At 36.3% G+C, this 15,929-nt stretch overlaps 3 protein-coding genes across 3 annotated transcripts; all 3 read left to right on the forward strand.

Moving 5' to 3' along the window:
• Window positions 1–95: 95 nt before the first annotated feature.
• Window positions 96–5,171, forward strand: LOC147764429 (sulfotransferase 1B1-like; the record flags this gene model as incomplete). Its single annotated transcript, XM_087002713.1, has 5 exons — window positions 96–117; window positions 1,006–1,329; window positions 1,580–1,677; window positions 1,850–2,015; window positions 3,365–5,171. Coding segments are annotated over 5 exons (720 nt in total), but the record flags the coding sequence as incomplete, so codon positions are not given.
• A 186-nt stretch (window positions 5,172–5,357) lies between these two features.
• On the forward strand, window positions 5,358–10,644 carry LOC106163966 (sulfotransferase 1B1-like). Its single transcript, XM_013541708.2, has 6 exons — window positions 5,358–5,558; window positions 5,681–5,834; window positions 7,804–8,127; window positions 8,592–8,689; window positions 8,853–9,018; window positions 9,521–10,644. The coding sequence occupies exons 1-6, from the start codon at window positions 5,514–5,516 to the stop codon at window positions 9,640–9,642; spliced, it is 909 nt and encodes a 302-aa protein (XP_013397162.2). The 5' UTR covers window positions 5,358–5,513; the 3' UTR covers window positions 9,643–10,644.
• LOC147764430 (sulfotransferase 1B1-like) lies at window positions 10,211–14,435 on the forward strand. The gene is made up of 6 exons (XM_087002708.1): window positions 10,211–10,336; window positions 10,444–10,597; window positions 11,717–12,040; window positions 12,546–12,643; window positions 12,863–13,028; window positions 13,508–14,435. Exons 1-6 carry the CDS (start codon window positions 10,301–10,303, stop codon window positions 13,627–13,629), a joined length of 900 nt encoding a protein of 299 aa, XP_086858834.1. The 5' UTR covers window positions 10,211–10,300; the 3' UTR covers window positions 13,630–14,435.
• The last annotated feature ends 1,494 nt before the right edge of the window (window positions 14,436–15,929 follow it).

Raw genomic sequence — 15,929 nt, forward strand, 5'->3', positions numbered from 1 at the left:
GAGTTTGCTGGCCGAAACTGGCCAGTGTTTCCAGGATTATCAAAGCGAATGGGAGAAGACTTGGCCCAGTTCAAAGCTAGACCTGACGATATTGGATTATCAATTGGCCTAAATCAGGTAGACAAAACATGGTGATAATATATCTTTAGAGGGTAATTTCCCAAAGATTGAACATTAGGGTCACGTCATTGACGCACACATTTGTATAATATTTGCATTACTGTTTTACATCATTTCTAATTGATGTTGATTTCTTTACATATAAGAGAGCACAGACAGTGAAGTATAATTAAAACGCAGAAAATAATAGAGCAAGTTAGATCCATGTAAAAACTAGAAAAGCTTTCAGAGAACGCAGACAGAGAACCAAGACAACTCAGTAATAATTCTCATTAATGATTATTGGATACGTTAATAAATAAAATTATTAACTCACCATCCATAACATTTATAGTTAGGTTGGTAGCGAACGAAAAGACAAACATTCAAACGGAGGTGAAAACCCAACTTCCTTGGAGGAGGTCATCGTCGAAAATGCTTGCGTCACTGACGGGAGGCAGATGGTCAGCTTTTGTGGAATGACCCCAGGGAGGTTTCGTAAACTAATTTTTGTAAACGGAATTGATCACGTGATGAATGTTCTTCGCCGCATTACGAACATGTAAGTTAGTGTTATTAGTGTATTGGTATGTACTTATAGCACCAACTGACCTACGTGCTACATATATTAGTATATCAGATAGTCTAGACATAAACCATATCTAATATAATACAGGTACATCCAACACGGTGTTTAAACAGATGTGAGAAATAGATGCCTAAACAAGCGGGTGGTTGTCATTGTTCAGTTTTGTAAAAGATGAATGAAGTACAAGGGTTCCTTGTTGTTTTCTTATTTCATTAAATATACATACATATATGGGTTTTTGTTTACGTGTATGTAACTGTTTGTAATATGTCAGTTTAAACATTGACCGTTTTATTAAGTACTTTAGAAAATTCTAGGAACACACTGGTGTTGGGAGATATGTTGTATGCTAGCCACTGGGAAGGCTGAGCTGTTACACCAATCCAAATTAACTGCTATGTACCCTGAGGCTGTTGGAAATTCTGCAGTGGAACCTTTGCCATCACCACGGGTATTGAACACCCACGTCACCCCTGATTTATTTCCAAAAGCTGCACTGGAGAATTCCAAGCTGATCTTTACAGTTAGACATCCCAAGGATGTGGCCGTGTCTTATTTCTACCATTTAAAAGGGATAAAGTTTTATCAGTATGAAACAGGAGCATGGGCTGGATATTTTCCTGTCTTTTTAGAGGGGCGAGGTAAGCTATTTAATAATGATCCTGCTTTGTTTGTCTTCTTTTCATACACCGTAAATACATGTTAAAATTAGCAAAAATGTTCATAAGCTTCGTAGTTTAATTATGTATGATAATATATAATTAAGCACAAGCTGGAATGTTTTCATAGTGTTAGCTTACGGCCAAATATCTAAAATTATACGCAGCCTGCTTTTTGAATAGTGAATATTTAAAACACAAATTGGTATATTGCAAATTTTGAAATATTTAGATGAATACGGAGATTGGATAAACCATACAGAGTCATGGTTGTCTGTTCTGGTGGACAAATCTAACGCTCTTGTTCTCAAGTTTGAGGACTTGAAAAAGGTTCGTTTCTGTTCTTTTCCGCATATTACCGTATTGTACAAGTGGAATTTTTAAACCACATTTGGCATAATTTTTCAGAATTTCAGGATTTTTCGTACATATAATACCGCTAGTAGTTTCCATTTCTTATAATCTCTCCCTTGTCCACACTTTATATTTCCCCGGGTTTCAGGACTTAAAAAAAGAAGTTCACCGCATTGCCGAGTTTCTTGAAAGTACAGGCACAGATGAATTTTACGACGAGGTTACTCGGCTTTGTTCTTTTGACATTATGAAGGAAAGAAAGACCGCTGACCTGGAACTATGGAGACCAGAGGCATCGGGTTTCTTCAGGAAAGGTAAGTTGCGAAATATCCTCAGTTTTACATTATGTCCACTTTAAAACAGACATGTATCAATTTTTGTATCGAAATTACACAACTTCAGCTCTTATTATGCCTGTACGGAGCTTCTTTTGACTTTCTTAATGTTTTGTGTTTCCGTCCTCTTACACAACCAACCTAAGAACTATGCCAATATACAGCCTTGGGTTGAATTAGCTTCTAAAGGCCCCCGCATTAGTCAAATCACTGTAAGGCCACACTTTTTTATTTTTATGGATGACATCCTCTGGGTACCCCAAAATCGGTGCGAGAGGGCGAAAAAAAAAAAAAAAAAAAAAACAGTCCAAAAAAAAAAAAAAAAAAAAAATACTGCATAAGTAAAGGAATGCTGTCAGTACACAGCTGGAAACACAAATTTTACCACAGAAACACGAATCAAACTAACAATATGTCTTTATCCATGCTCTCAAAATATTAAAGCATTGCGAATACTTCGTAGAAATGTAAAAAAAAGTCACAAATAGATATACCTTGTACTTCATATTACCAAATCTATTCAAGGTTATTTCATGCATTTTGTTGGTATAGCAATTAATAAAACAAATATCAAACAAACAGTGTGTCTTTATTTGTATTCTCAGAATATTAAAGCACTTTGAACACTTCACAGAAATGTTTAAAAAATGATGCAAAGATATGCTTAATACTACCAAATCTATTTCGGACGATGCCATTTTGTCTACTTCGACTCACACGCAGCAGCCTAACTGTCAGGTGGCCTGTCCGACCTTCAGCCCACCAAATACCTCGACGCCCTTGTCGACCCTTTTTTCGCTACAGAAAACCTGGTATGTGCTGCTTTGTACAGAATGTCACAGAAATTTTTCGGGCGATAATCGCTGGCTGCCGCCAGCCTTTCGCATAATTGTAAAAAGGTGATATCTCCATGCCCAATATCAATGGCATACCAATCCAAAACGACGGCGCCCGTTCTCTTTATGACTTTTATTGTAGTGTAATTTATAAGTAATTCTAGAGATGAATTTGACGGCAAAGCGGCCACATTTCCACGTGGCGATAATACGCATGCGCAGAAAGCTCATTTCCTGGCAAATTCAATAACGACCTTTGCGACAACCGACTTTGGGGGCTGGGGGGATTTTTTTTTTCGGAGAACGGGCGAAAATCGGTGCGCGCGCAGGATGTCATCCATAAAAATAAAAAAAGTGTGGCCTAAAATATATCTTTATACATTAATATCGACATTTCTTTTCTATGTATGAGTAAACGGCCGTAATTCACTAGACTGCTATTCTATTATTTTTCTGTTTTCTGAAATACGAATGATTTTTTTTCCTGTGGAGATTGGAAACATCACTTTACTGTTGCAAAAAATGAAGAGTTCAACAGATGCTACGAGAAAAGGCTCAAGGACACTACTTACGCCAAGAACATTGGATACGAGTTTCTGTAATAAAAGAAATGTTACCATTTTATGATGAAAATGACTTTCATACTTTATCATCAATATTATCAAGGGTGATGTGCTTTATGACATTATTCAAATAGCGTGAGGCACAGATGAGATGTGAACCTCATAATAACGGCGTTTAAGGAAATATTTCTGTCTTTCAGAGCATCTTCATCATTTAGTGAACGAGGCTATCTGACAGATGGCGAAATGTTGGAAGAAAGTTCAGTATTTAGCCGTTTATTGAATAAAAGAATTCTTTGTTTTCATTTATTACTAAAAAGTTGGAAAAAATTGAAGAAATATGATTCCATATTTAATGTCAATCGTGTACATAAAGTAGTGAATCGTGGGGTTCGGGGCCCCCTTAAGAGATATATTTTAGAGATACGGTGTAGAACTATGATTCAGCTAGTCAAAATTCTAATTTCAAGAGGGAAACAGTGGTGTGGTTTTTTTCAGAAATCGAAGTGGGGTCAGGACCCCCCTGACACCCCCTCCCCCTAAATCCACCACTGCAGAGATACCCGTACGCATACAGTGCTAAAGCAACGTTAATGTACATGCGTGTCTCGCTTACTGGAAAATATTACCCTCTGCAAGGGACACAGATTGATTCTTCACTAAATATTCACAGATATGGAGCCTTAACGCAGAGCCAATCATCCAAGTCCTGGGAAGGAACTTAAGCAATTCTGTCGAGAATATCTTAGGGGGCCATGACCACCCATTTATTTTTCAGAATGATAATTGCTACTCAACGTAAAGACAATGCAACAGAAGGCGGGGTTTTTTTTTTTCAGTTCACAGCACACAGTGTGACAGTGTAAATTTGGGACACAACACATGAAACGATTCTGTTAAATCTCTGTGTCTTATTGACATTTCGACTTCTTGCTATTGCGATGATGAAGACCTAACCGCAAGTGCGTCGATTGTTTCAGTTGAGTCTGCGATGTGTCACATCTGCACTGTTCACATCACGACGCAATGTGTCATTGAAAACTTCGAAGATTCATTTCAAATCACCTTTTAGATCTTAAAAAGTAAATAAGTTATAATACTGGTGTATCTATGAAGATCTACTGTAAAGATGCAATATGTTATCCAAGCATTCGGTCCCTAGGCCTTCTTCGGAGATTTTGAAAAAATAGTATTAAAAAAACATGCTCCTAGGATGCGTGACGCATCACCGACGGATTAGTTAGGGTAACACTGCTGAGGAACGGCCGGTTTTTGGATGCAGTCATTCTCTTCTCTAATTTGTCCATCTTTTCATCGTTTGCATTATGGACCTTTCTTTTATTGGCATACAACGATGTCCGCAGCTGTTATGTGAACTTGTTGTCACCGTCCAAACCCAATGTGTTTTGCTCCTAGCGTCCTAATTGGACGTGACGAATCCTTCAAATGTAGCAAGTTTAATTTAAAGACTCATATGACTTTATGACGTATGTTTACTGTAGAAGCCCAGGGTTTTAGTTCTTAAAGGTCACTTTGTTGTAATAAATTTTAGGACAGTATCGTTTTATACAACGAGCATTCTTTAATAATCAAGTTTTCAGCTAACGTGATCAGTGTCGTCACATAATTCTTTCTGTCTGAACTGAATAATATTTACACGTACCACAGCCGTTAAGCCCAATAATAAAACAAAGTAATTGGAATTGTGATAAGATAAAACGTGCTACTTGTTTAGTATCTGCTTGCTTTATTTTCACTGTTACTTGAGGGTGTTTTTAGCGACATCTTTTTGAACCGATATTTTGAATAAACGCGTAGGTTCAATATCCAAACAACTGAAATGTTTAACCTTGGAAGTACAAAAGGCTTAGAACTGGGTTATATCTCCATGCTTCTACTAACCTAGAAAATCTACAGTACAAAGTTCACTAAACTGTGGAATTCAAGTAAACAGCTGAAGTGCTGAATTGAACAGGAGTTTATAAACTGAAGATTTTTACTGGTATCTTATTAACCAATTGTTGATATAACAAATTAAAGTGGAGTGGAAACCATAACCAACATTCGTTCAACGGCAAATGGATTTACCTGCAGATCGTTGGAGCAAGGACAACCTCATCAAGGTAAACGCACTTTAATTACAACTTATATACATGTATTTGATCAAGTAGAGATAACGCAGAAGACTATTGAACCTCCGAATTTTTTAGCATTAATGTAAAGAAACATCTAACAACATTTCCAGGTTCCAGACGCCGACAGCAATGAATTCACCTTGATTGAGTATGCTGGTCGAAACTGGCCAGTGTTTCCAGGGTTATCACAGCGACTGGAAGAAGACTTGGCCCAGTTCAAAGCTAGACCTGACGATACGTGGATTATTAATTGGCCCAAATCAGGTATCCAAAACATCATAAAGATCTCAATAAGGAAAGCGTTTCACACAAGAAAGTGAACATTTGAGTCATGTCAGTGACGCACACGTTTTTTTTCAATATGTATCTAATTGATGTATATCACTAAGTAAAATTCGGGTACTTTGGTATTATCAACACAGATAAAATAATGGGGCAAGTTACCAGTAGATTTATGCAAAAATTACCCAATATGCATGCGGCACTGACGAGACACAAATGCTCACCTTTTGTGGAAAGACCCCCATAGAGGATGAAGTTTCGCAAACTGTATGTACATGTACTCAGGAACAACTGCCCTACCAGTACACGTTACACGTATAGGTCAGGTACATGTAGTAGAGACATGATAGGAATATATAATATAATGACGGTGTTCACGTACAGGTGTGAAGAAGAGTTGCATAAACAGGCGGGTAGTTATCATTATACAGTGGTGTAAAAGAAAAAAAGGGTACATGTGATATCTTAACATACAGTTCGTGCAGCAGTGATACAGCATTGATTACATAAGGCAGTAAATAAAAGCTTTATTTTCTCTCAAAGCAACATTGAAATCCCAAAATATATCAAACCCCATACTGACTATGAGGCTTTTTGATAAAATGATAAAGCCAATTCTAACATATGGTTGCGAGGCATGGTCTGAGGAACTATTTAAGTAAAAGAAAATGTCACTCAATTTCATCAATAAATTACCATTTGAACAAATTCATCTTAAAGCATGCAAATGGGCATTAGGTGTGAAAAAAATCTACAAATAATAGTGCAGAATTAGGTAGATACCCCATATTCTGTGATGTTGTTAAACTAACACAAAATTTTGCAAAAAGACTGGACAAATTACCGGACACGAGAATTGTTAAACAGGTATACAATCAACAGAAAAATGATAAAATACCCGGCTGGTCCTCAGCCACAAAAACAATGCTTGAAACTTGGAAACTTACTAACCATTTCGGGAACATGCCACAAACATTTCACGGCTATCCTGATTTGGATCAAGAAATATTAAAGAAAGTTGAATGTCTCTTCTGGGAAGAATTACATACTGACAAATTCAGTAAATTAAGAACCTATAAAGCCCTAAAAACTCGTACAATGGCGAACAATACCTGCAACTCGACATTCCAGCCCATTACAAAATAGCAATATCAAAACTCAGGCTTAGTGACCACAATTTACAAATTGAAAGGGGGAGACATAAATCTCCTAAAACACCAATGGAAGAAAGATTTTGTCCACACTGCAAAAATGTTATCGAAGACGAAAAGCACTTTTTCCTGATCTGCACTCAGCATCAACGTCAGCGTAAAAAAAATGTTTGATTCCCTGTCACGATTCTCCGGTCTATCAGGCACTGATGATGATGATAGCAAAATAATACAAATTCTCAATCCACAGTGTCGTGCAAGTGCATCAGCAGTGGCCAAGTTTATACAGTCAGTTATGCCTAAGTAGCAAATACATATTGTACAAAATACTATATCCAGTATTTTAAGATTGTGTCTTACTATTGTGACATACATGTATATGTATGAAGTAGTTAGCTTATATGTATTTTGGTATTTGAATGATATAAAGTAGTTATACTTATTTAAGCTCATGTGCACAATTTATATAAGATTGTAGTTTAGAGAGCTTGTAAAATGTAACTGTAGACATTTTATTGCTCAATAAATTATTATTATTATTATAAAAAGAGATACCCCAAGTAGTAAAGCTACAAGGAAGTTGAAAGGATATAGTCCAGCAAAAAAAGTAATATAAATTGCTCAAGTAGGAGACAAAATAACAACCTTGAACAGAGTAAAGTATAAAAAGGGCCCTGTCGGTTTTCTTATTATATAGTTGAATATTTATATAGGTAGGTTTGTTCTGACTTGTACGTGTCTGTATGTAATATGTTAATTTGAAAATTGATCATTACAGTAAGTTCTTTATCAAATTCTAGGAACACACTGGTGTTGGGAGATATGCAGTATGCTAGTCAGTGGTAAAGCCGAGTTGTTACAACAATCCAAGTTAACTGCTATGTACCCTGAAGCCGTGGGAAACGCTGAAATAGAGCCCATGCCATCACCGCGGGTATTAAACACCCACGTCACCCCTGATTACTTCCCAAAAGAAGCTCTAGAGAATTCCAAGCTGATCTTTACAGTAAGACATCCCAAGGATGTGGCCGTGTCTTATTTCTACCATTTAAAAGGGATAAAGTTTTATCAGTATGAAACAGGAGCATGGGCTGGATATTTTCCTGTCTTCTTAGAGGGAAGAGGTAGGCTATGTTGTAATGAACCTTCTTTGTTTGTGTACATTTCATACATGTATACAGTAAATGCATTCCAGTATGAATAGAAAATATTTATTAGTACAACACAAATTGGCATACTGCAAAGTTTTGTAAAATGTCACTACTGCCACCTATGTTATCCTTCAGTACGTAATAACATGTATTTGAGAATACAGCACAAGTTCCTTTGAAATCTTTCAATAATGTATTTTTTGTTAAATACATGTAGCAGGCATGAGCGCTACCGCGGCCTGCTGCATGAGAATGACTGTGACATGGTAATGTAAAGAATGAAAAGACTAAAATTCCTTTAAGACACCTCTTTTACTGTTTAGAACGTTACGTTGGAATATTTTTTCTGGGAATTAATCCATGCAAGACCAAAAATAGAAACTCTTCATCAAAGTTGGAAAATAGTTCACTGTATTATTGCTAACATTAATATTTAGGTGAAAACGGAGACTGGATAAACCATACAGAGTCATGGTTGTCTGTTCTGGATGACAAATCCAACGCTCTTGTTCTCAAGTTTGAAGACTTGAAAAAGGTTCGTTTTCTATAGTTTCTGCGTTTTGTCTTATTGTAGAGGTATAATCTATTTTAATAGTTATATGAGATCCGTAATACATCTATTAGGGGTAAAGTACCTTTAGCAGTTTCGTCTTATCATTTTTTCTTTACTCACATGTTACATTTCCCCTGAATTTCAGGACTTAAGAAAAGAAGTTCAACGCATCGCCGAGTTTCTTGAAGTTTCGGGCACAGATGAATTTTATGACGAGGTTGCTCGGCTTTGTTCCTTTGACAGTATGAAGGAAGGAAAAACGCCAGGTCCAGATATATGGAGACAGGAGGCATCGGGTTTCTTCAGGAAAGGTAAGTTTTCTTCCCTTTTACATAATATTCACTTATAAATTTCATTTATCAAAATTACTCAATTTCAGTTCGAATAAGTCTGCCTTTTTCTTTTTGATAGTGCTTAAATTTTATGTTGCCGTTCTCTTACAGAACTGACATTTGAATCATGCCAATACGAAGCGCATTCAGAACAGCGGACTAACAGATCCACGGATCAAATGTGGCGACCCATATAAAAGCTTAATTCCCAATTAGACACTAAATAGATTCCCCGCGGGGATTTCGCAACATACAGTGAAGGGCATCGGCCATATTTGATCCGTGGATCTGTAAGTCCGCTGTTCTGAATGCGCTCATACATACCTGTACTGAATTGGCTTCAAAAGGTCCCCAGATTTGTAAAATCACTGTTAATAGATATTCAGGAATTAATATCGACATTTCTTGAGGGGCAAGTTAATTCACGTATTCTCTGTATTTTCTGTTTACTGAAACATTAAAATTTATTTTTCTGTTACAGGTATAACTGAAGATTGGAAACATCACTTTACTGTTGCACAAAACGAAGAGTTCAACAGACGCTACCGCGAAACGCTCAAAGACACCATTCATACCAAGAAAATAGGATACGAGTTTTTGTAATAAAACACATAAGTGACGATATGAGGCGGACAATAATGATTCCCCTATTTTATCATCATAGATCTTGAGAGTGTAATACATGATAGCCTGTGTATAAAACACGATGCTTAAGCTTCAGTCGGTATTACAGGGACATTAAGTACGTGAGGAGGTGTCTTATTGCTAGTGAAATCCCTGTCCTATATTGTCACACCGTCAGGTTCTATCAGTGATACGAAACATGAGTTTCGCGAATCATTCGATGACACAGCATTCTTAGTCTAGAAACCCAGGATCTTAACTCTTAACATAATTTTGATTTAGGAACTTTCGGGACGGTACCGTTTTCTGCTCTGAACATTTTGTAATAAAACTTTTGTCAACATCATTTGTGGACTAAACGATATTTATTTATGGCCGTTATCCAATTCTCGAGTACTAATTGAACATTAACAGTAGCAAACCATAATCCAATTATTTGATTATTGACTCAATACCTGATCCCCAGGGCTACTGACCTAAGTTGCAATCTGCACAAAGTTCATAAAAATCGTATTCATCGCGTGACGCAGCAGTTTTAATTTCGATATAAATGCAGGCATGTAGATTTTGTTATTCAAAGATAGTAGTGATCTAACGGGAGTGGAAATATCTGTAAAAACATATATTTGTTCAGCGGATGATGAATCTTGGGAGCAAAGACAACATTGTCAAGGTAAAATCGCTAAATTTTTCAGGAAGCAAGAAACACAGATGAGTAATACCTCAAAATAACGACTTTTAAGAAAACATTGTTCTTAGAAGTGTCAAAAAACATTTTAGGTTCCAGACGGTGAAGGCAGTGAAATCACCTTGCTTGAGTATGGGGGGCTGCATTGGCCCGTATTCCCCGGGTTATCACAGCGACTGGAGGAAGACTTGGCTCGGTTCAAAGCTAGACCTGACGATATGTGGATTATCAATTGGCCTAGATCAGGTAGTGGAAACAAAGAAAATATTTATTAGTGTTAAGTTTACATATTATTATTTATCTTCTTAGTATATGATGTATATTTACTCGAAGTCCTCGTGTAGTGTATCCTTCGGTAACAACAGTGAATAATAATAATAATAATAATAATAATAATAATAATAATGCATGAGCGCCGAAACTGGAATATCGTAAAGATATTCGGTGGCACAATGACAGCCCTTCTGTAGTCTCTTTTAGATGAATTCGGGATGGAGTCTTGATCAAGACTGCCCGAATCCACTGGTAGGCTACATGTTGTAAGATGTACATTCACAGGAAAAGTTGCGGATTCGGAAAAAATAATGATTTACATGTAATTTTTATTTTCGACATCGTAGCTTTTGGCAGTCACATGATGAAAAGTAAAAGAGGAAGAAGTGAAAATTTTAATTGACAAAGAAAGCAACATGTTTTATAATACATGTAATAAGTTTTAAAATGTGATGTACGTACATGATAAATATGATACGTAAACACATAATTAATTGAACAACAAGTTATTTTTCTTACACTTATGCTGTAACTTTAAGACACAAAATTTCTGACGTTAATTTTTGATAAAATAATAATATAAGTCGGCCTTGCTCACGAACTACATGAGATTCATGAGATGGCTCTTCCCCACTCCAGCTGGTCTATGATTACTGCCTAAAGTGACCCATTAAGTTCACTTGACTTAAATGACAAGCACTCTCTAAAGTACTAAAAATATCAGAAAAAAATGGTTATTATAATTACGATAATAAAATGATAATTATGACGATAATGATAATAACAGTACATGCCCTAAGCATATCAGTATGTACAGCTACATGTATTTTGACCTGTGTAACGTGACAGAGAGTCCCCCATGACAGAGGGTCCGTTTCCCATTCATTTGTGCAGGTGAGCCTCGCCCTAGATTTTGACCCACTTAGGTCAGACTAACCCTAACCGTTATAACTATATGGAGGGTGGACTTTCTCTTACACGGACCCTCAGTTTCGCTACACCGGCACGGGTCGGCAGCTAGAAGTGAGGTAGTGTGTATGCGTCTATAATATGCTGCATATTAATCTTATAAGTACCTCATTATTCATATAGGTACACACTGGTGTTGGGAGATATGCAGTATGCTAGTCAGTGGTAAAGCTGAGCTGTTACAACAATCTAAAGTTACTGCAATGTACCCTGATTTTGTGGGAAACGCTGAAGTAGAACCCATACCATCACCACGGGTATTGAACACCCATGTCGCCCCTGATTATTTCCCAAAAGAAGCTCTAGAGAATTCCAAGCTGATCTTTACAGTTAGACATCCCAAGGATGTGGCCGTTTCCCATTTTCACCACTTAAAGGGGATAAAGTTTTACCAATATGAGACCGGAACTTGGGCTGGCTACCTTCCATTTTTCTTAGAGGGGAAAAGTACGTCATATTTTCTTTATTTTTCAGTTGATGTTTTTTGGATCATCCTTAATACATAATAGAAAATTGAATATGTAAAGCAATAATATATGTAATATATTAATACTTAATATTTAGTAAAAGCATACGGAATTGTTGCAACTACCAAGATATGTTTACCCCATTTAAGTAGACCGCTCACACTAGTTTTTTTATATTGATTATATTTTAGTTCTAATTTAAATTAAAGAATAGCATAGATTTGTGCCTCCGCGGCCTATCCCATGGAAATTAAAGTACGACAAGTACAGAGCAGTTAACTTAGCTTTAGCCTTGTCCACAAAAATATCTATGTCATACGGACAATTTATAATTATTGGCGAGAAATGTAAAGGTAATTTTCGAACCCTTTAAAAATTCTGTGAGCTGTTCCTTTTTACTGACGATCAAATAAAGTCGGAGTCGTTTAGTTTCTCATCATAGTTACTAAGGTGTTTTCTGTATTATAAATAGCATTGTCATTTAGATGACTACGGAGACTGGTTGAACCATACAGAGTCTTGGTTGTCTGTCCTGAAGGGGAAACCCAACGCACTTATTCTCAGCTTTGAGGACTTGAAAAAGGTTCGTTTTCTATTTTTGCAGTTCACCGTATTGTACAAGTGTTCCTTATACTTTTGTCATCAATAAATTAATCAATTGAAAGTAATTGGTTAATTTCTTAATCCATATTTGGCACAATGGTTCGGAATTTTAGGACTTTTCGTATTTATTATGGCCAACAGTTTCAATTTCTTATCATCTCTTCTTAGGCATATCTAACACATTTTCCCGGAATTTCAGGACTTAAGAAAAGAAGTTCAACGCATCGCCGAGTTCCTTGAAGTTTCGGGCACAGGTGAATTTTATGACGACGTTACTCGGCTTTGTTCCTTTGCCAATATGAAGGAAGGAAAAGCGTCCGGTCCAGATATATGGAGAAAGGAGGCATCGGGATTCTTCAGGAAAGGTAAGAAGGAGATTGGCGTCTGTTTAGGATTTTAACTCATCAAGACCCTGTTACGAGGGGCTTGCGACCGATTGGAAAGAGTTTTGCCCATTATCGTCCCCTTCAAAGCTGGGGCTTTTTAAAACAATCTTTGGTGGAAAATATTGAACTCATACAACAGTGTTAATGGACACTTTAGGCGTTTGCACTTAGGCGTTGCAGCCATAACTTTTGTTACATTTTGTGGAAGTTGGCCAAAATTCGTTGTCCAAGCAGTAGCAAGCCCAGTGTCACAGTGTAAAAATACATGTTTACATCCTTGGACCTACTTCACTTCAAAAAGGCGTCAATATTAGTGAAATTAGTGAAGATATATCTTTGTCCGGCATTCATATAATCGTTTCTTATATATTTCGGAGGATAAAGGTAAACGGTTGCTATTAACGAGGATGCAATTTTCTTTTTCCGTTTACTAAAACACGAATATTTTCTCTTGTCAGGTAAAAGTGGAGATTGGAAAAAACACTTTTCTGTTGCACAAAATGAAGAGTTCAACAGACGCTACAACGAAAGGCTCATGGAAACTATTCACACCAAGGAAATAGGATACGAATTTTTGTAATAAAAGAAATACGTAATTATCTGATGGTGAATATTGGCTATTGAATCTTACTTTTCTTGATCATCCGCGTGAAAAACAATTAGCTTTTGGGGAGGGCATGTTGCTTAAATGGACTAAAGACATAATTCTGGTATTTAATCTATCCGTTTGTTATGGTATTTACTTGTTAAGGTGCATTAAATGCACAAGAAAGTGTATTCACCGTCCCATATTTTCACACCCTCGAGTGCTCGACCTCAACTGATAAGATAGGTTGGGGTTATGCAAATCATTTGGTAGAGCCGCAGACTTACGGATGAAACCAATGGCTTCAATTTGTATGATCATCTCCATAAAGAACTTTCAGGTTGTTACTGTTTTCTGCTCTAAACATTCTGTTATAAATATCTTATTAACATCATTTGTGGATTTGAGAATATTTATCTATAGCCAATAGCCATTTTGTGCATGTCTCCTTTTTTATCTTCTTTAATATGTTTGAGATCAAATTGAACTGTAACAGTCGGCAATGTTAACCCAGCCCGGGAGCAACCGACCTGCCGCTAGGTGGACATTAAACAAACCGGGAGTTCTAGCAATTTGGGTGAATTTTTTAGATTTACAGGGTGTCAGAAACAGTGGAATATCTCGGCTAATGAGGTTTTAAGAGTTTTGATATGTATATCGTCATTTAAAGAAATAAATTTCAAATCATGCGAGATTTTCCTCGAGTGGATCTAGGTCCTATTTTGCGTACAAAAGGGAGTTTAAAATCGAAATTTTACTAAAGCTGCTACGAAGGTTTAACTTCAACTCCAATGCTTGCATTCTTAGATATCAGGTGCGAATTTTAAATTACCAGTAAGTTGTGACAGTATTTAAAAATGATATAGGTTTCTCTGTTATAATAATTTTAGGCCAAGGAATGGCAAAATGATTATAATCCTGGTCCCATTCATGTTCTTCAAGCCTAGAAAAATATTAAATAAAATTTTTAAAAAGTTTTTAAAAGTAACATAAAAATACTTTTCTAACTGCATATATCTTTCCACACACACACACACAAAAAAAAAAAAAAAAAAAAAAAAAAAAAAAAAAAAACACACACACAACAACAATAACAACAACACACTAAAATCAATATAAACTAGAGGATCAGAGAGGCGATACCGCCTCCGGATATTGTACCACCAGCTGGAGCAAGCGCATTCGTATGGGAAAATAACAAGAGTTCTCAAAATATGCAAAAAAATGTGAAAAAACAAACCTGTAAACATGGTCCAGTGAACCAGATTTTCGAATTGACCTGTATTTTCCTAACATTGATCGCTCCTGTGATTTTCTAGACAATAGACCAATTGGTTTTCCTTGAAATGTGTTATCAGTGTTGTATATGCGGACAAAAGAGAAAACCTAGGGGTAACACTGGGCATATCTTTGCTAGTTTTGAAAATATGAGGGGCAAAAAAATATGTTCAGTTCAAGGTGAAAAATTAGGCCAAAGGTCAATTTCAGGGTCACAGCTAGATTGCCAGTATATGACTTCCTATTCAAGTTACTATGGGCGTATCTTTGCCAGTTTTGGAGATATAAAGATCAGAAAACTTGCAAAGTGCAGTTCATCATGAAAAGTAGGTCAAAGATCAATTTCAAGGCCACAGTTAGATTAACAGTATATGACTTCCTATTCAAGTCCAATTGTAACTATGGGCGTATCTCTGCTGATTTTGGAGTATTTCACATTTTATTTTCACCACTGAATATTTTGATATAGCGCAATGCCAAAACCGTATCGAAAACGAAAAATGGACACCATGTCCAATATTGTGCTTGACAAGTTCTACAAAATGCTAAAATCAGAAGGTCTCTAGCATTTACGGTTCCAGAATTAGAGAGAGTTTTCAGTTTCGGTATCTAATGGCTGCTTCTCTCGTGATTGACCCCAAACTCCCAAAGATGAAAGGAGTCCTTAATTGTAAACCCTCACTATAAGTATAATACGAGAACTTAGGTCTGTGTAGTTTCGGAAAATTGGCACAAACAAATACTTTCTGCTGAAAATTCCCATTTTTTTAAATTTTGGCCCATGAGTACCGCCAGCGTACACGCTATATATATATATATATATATATATATATATATATATATATATATATATATATATATATATATATATATATATATATTGATATTGATATCATATATTTGTCCCCTGAAAAAAGTGCATGTGTACAATTAAAATTTGTTATTCATATTTTTGAAAACATGCTTGTGGTTGTTTTTCAATTTTGTAACTTTCACAACTACATTTACAAGCATGT

This window comes from Lingula anatina, chromosome 1 (assembly GCF_051362555.1).
Source record: "Lingula anatina isolate TDL-2025a chromosome 1, LinAna3.0, whole genome shotgun sequence".
NCBI lineage: Eukaryota > Metazoa > Brachiopoda > Lingulata > Lingulida > Lingulidae > Lingula > Lingula anatina.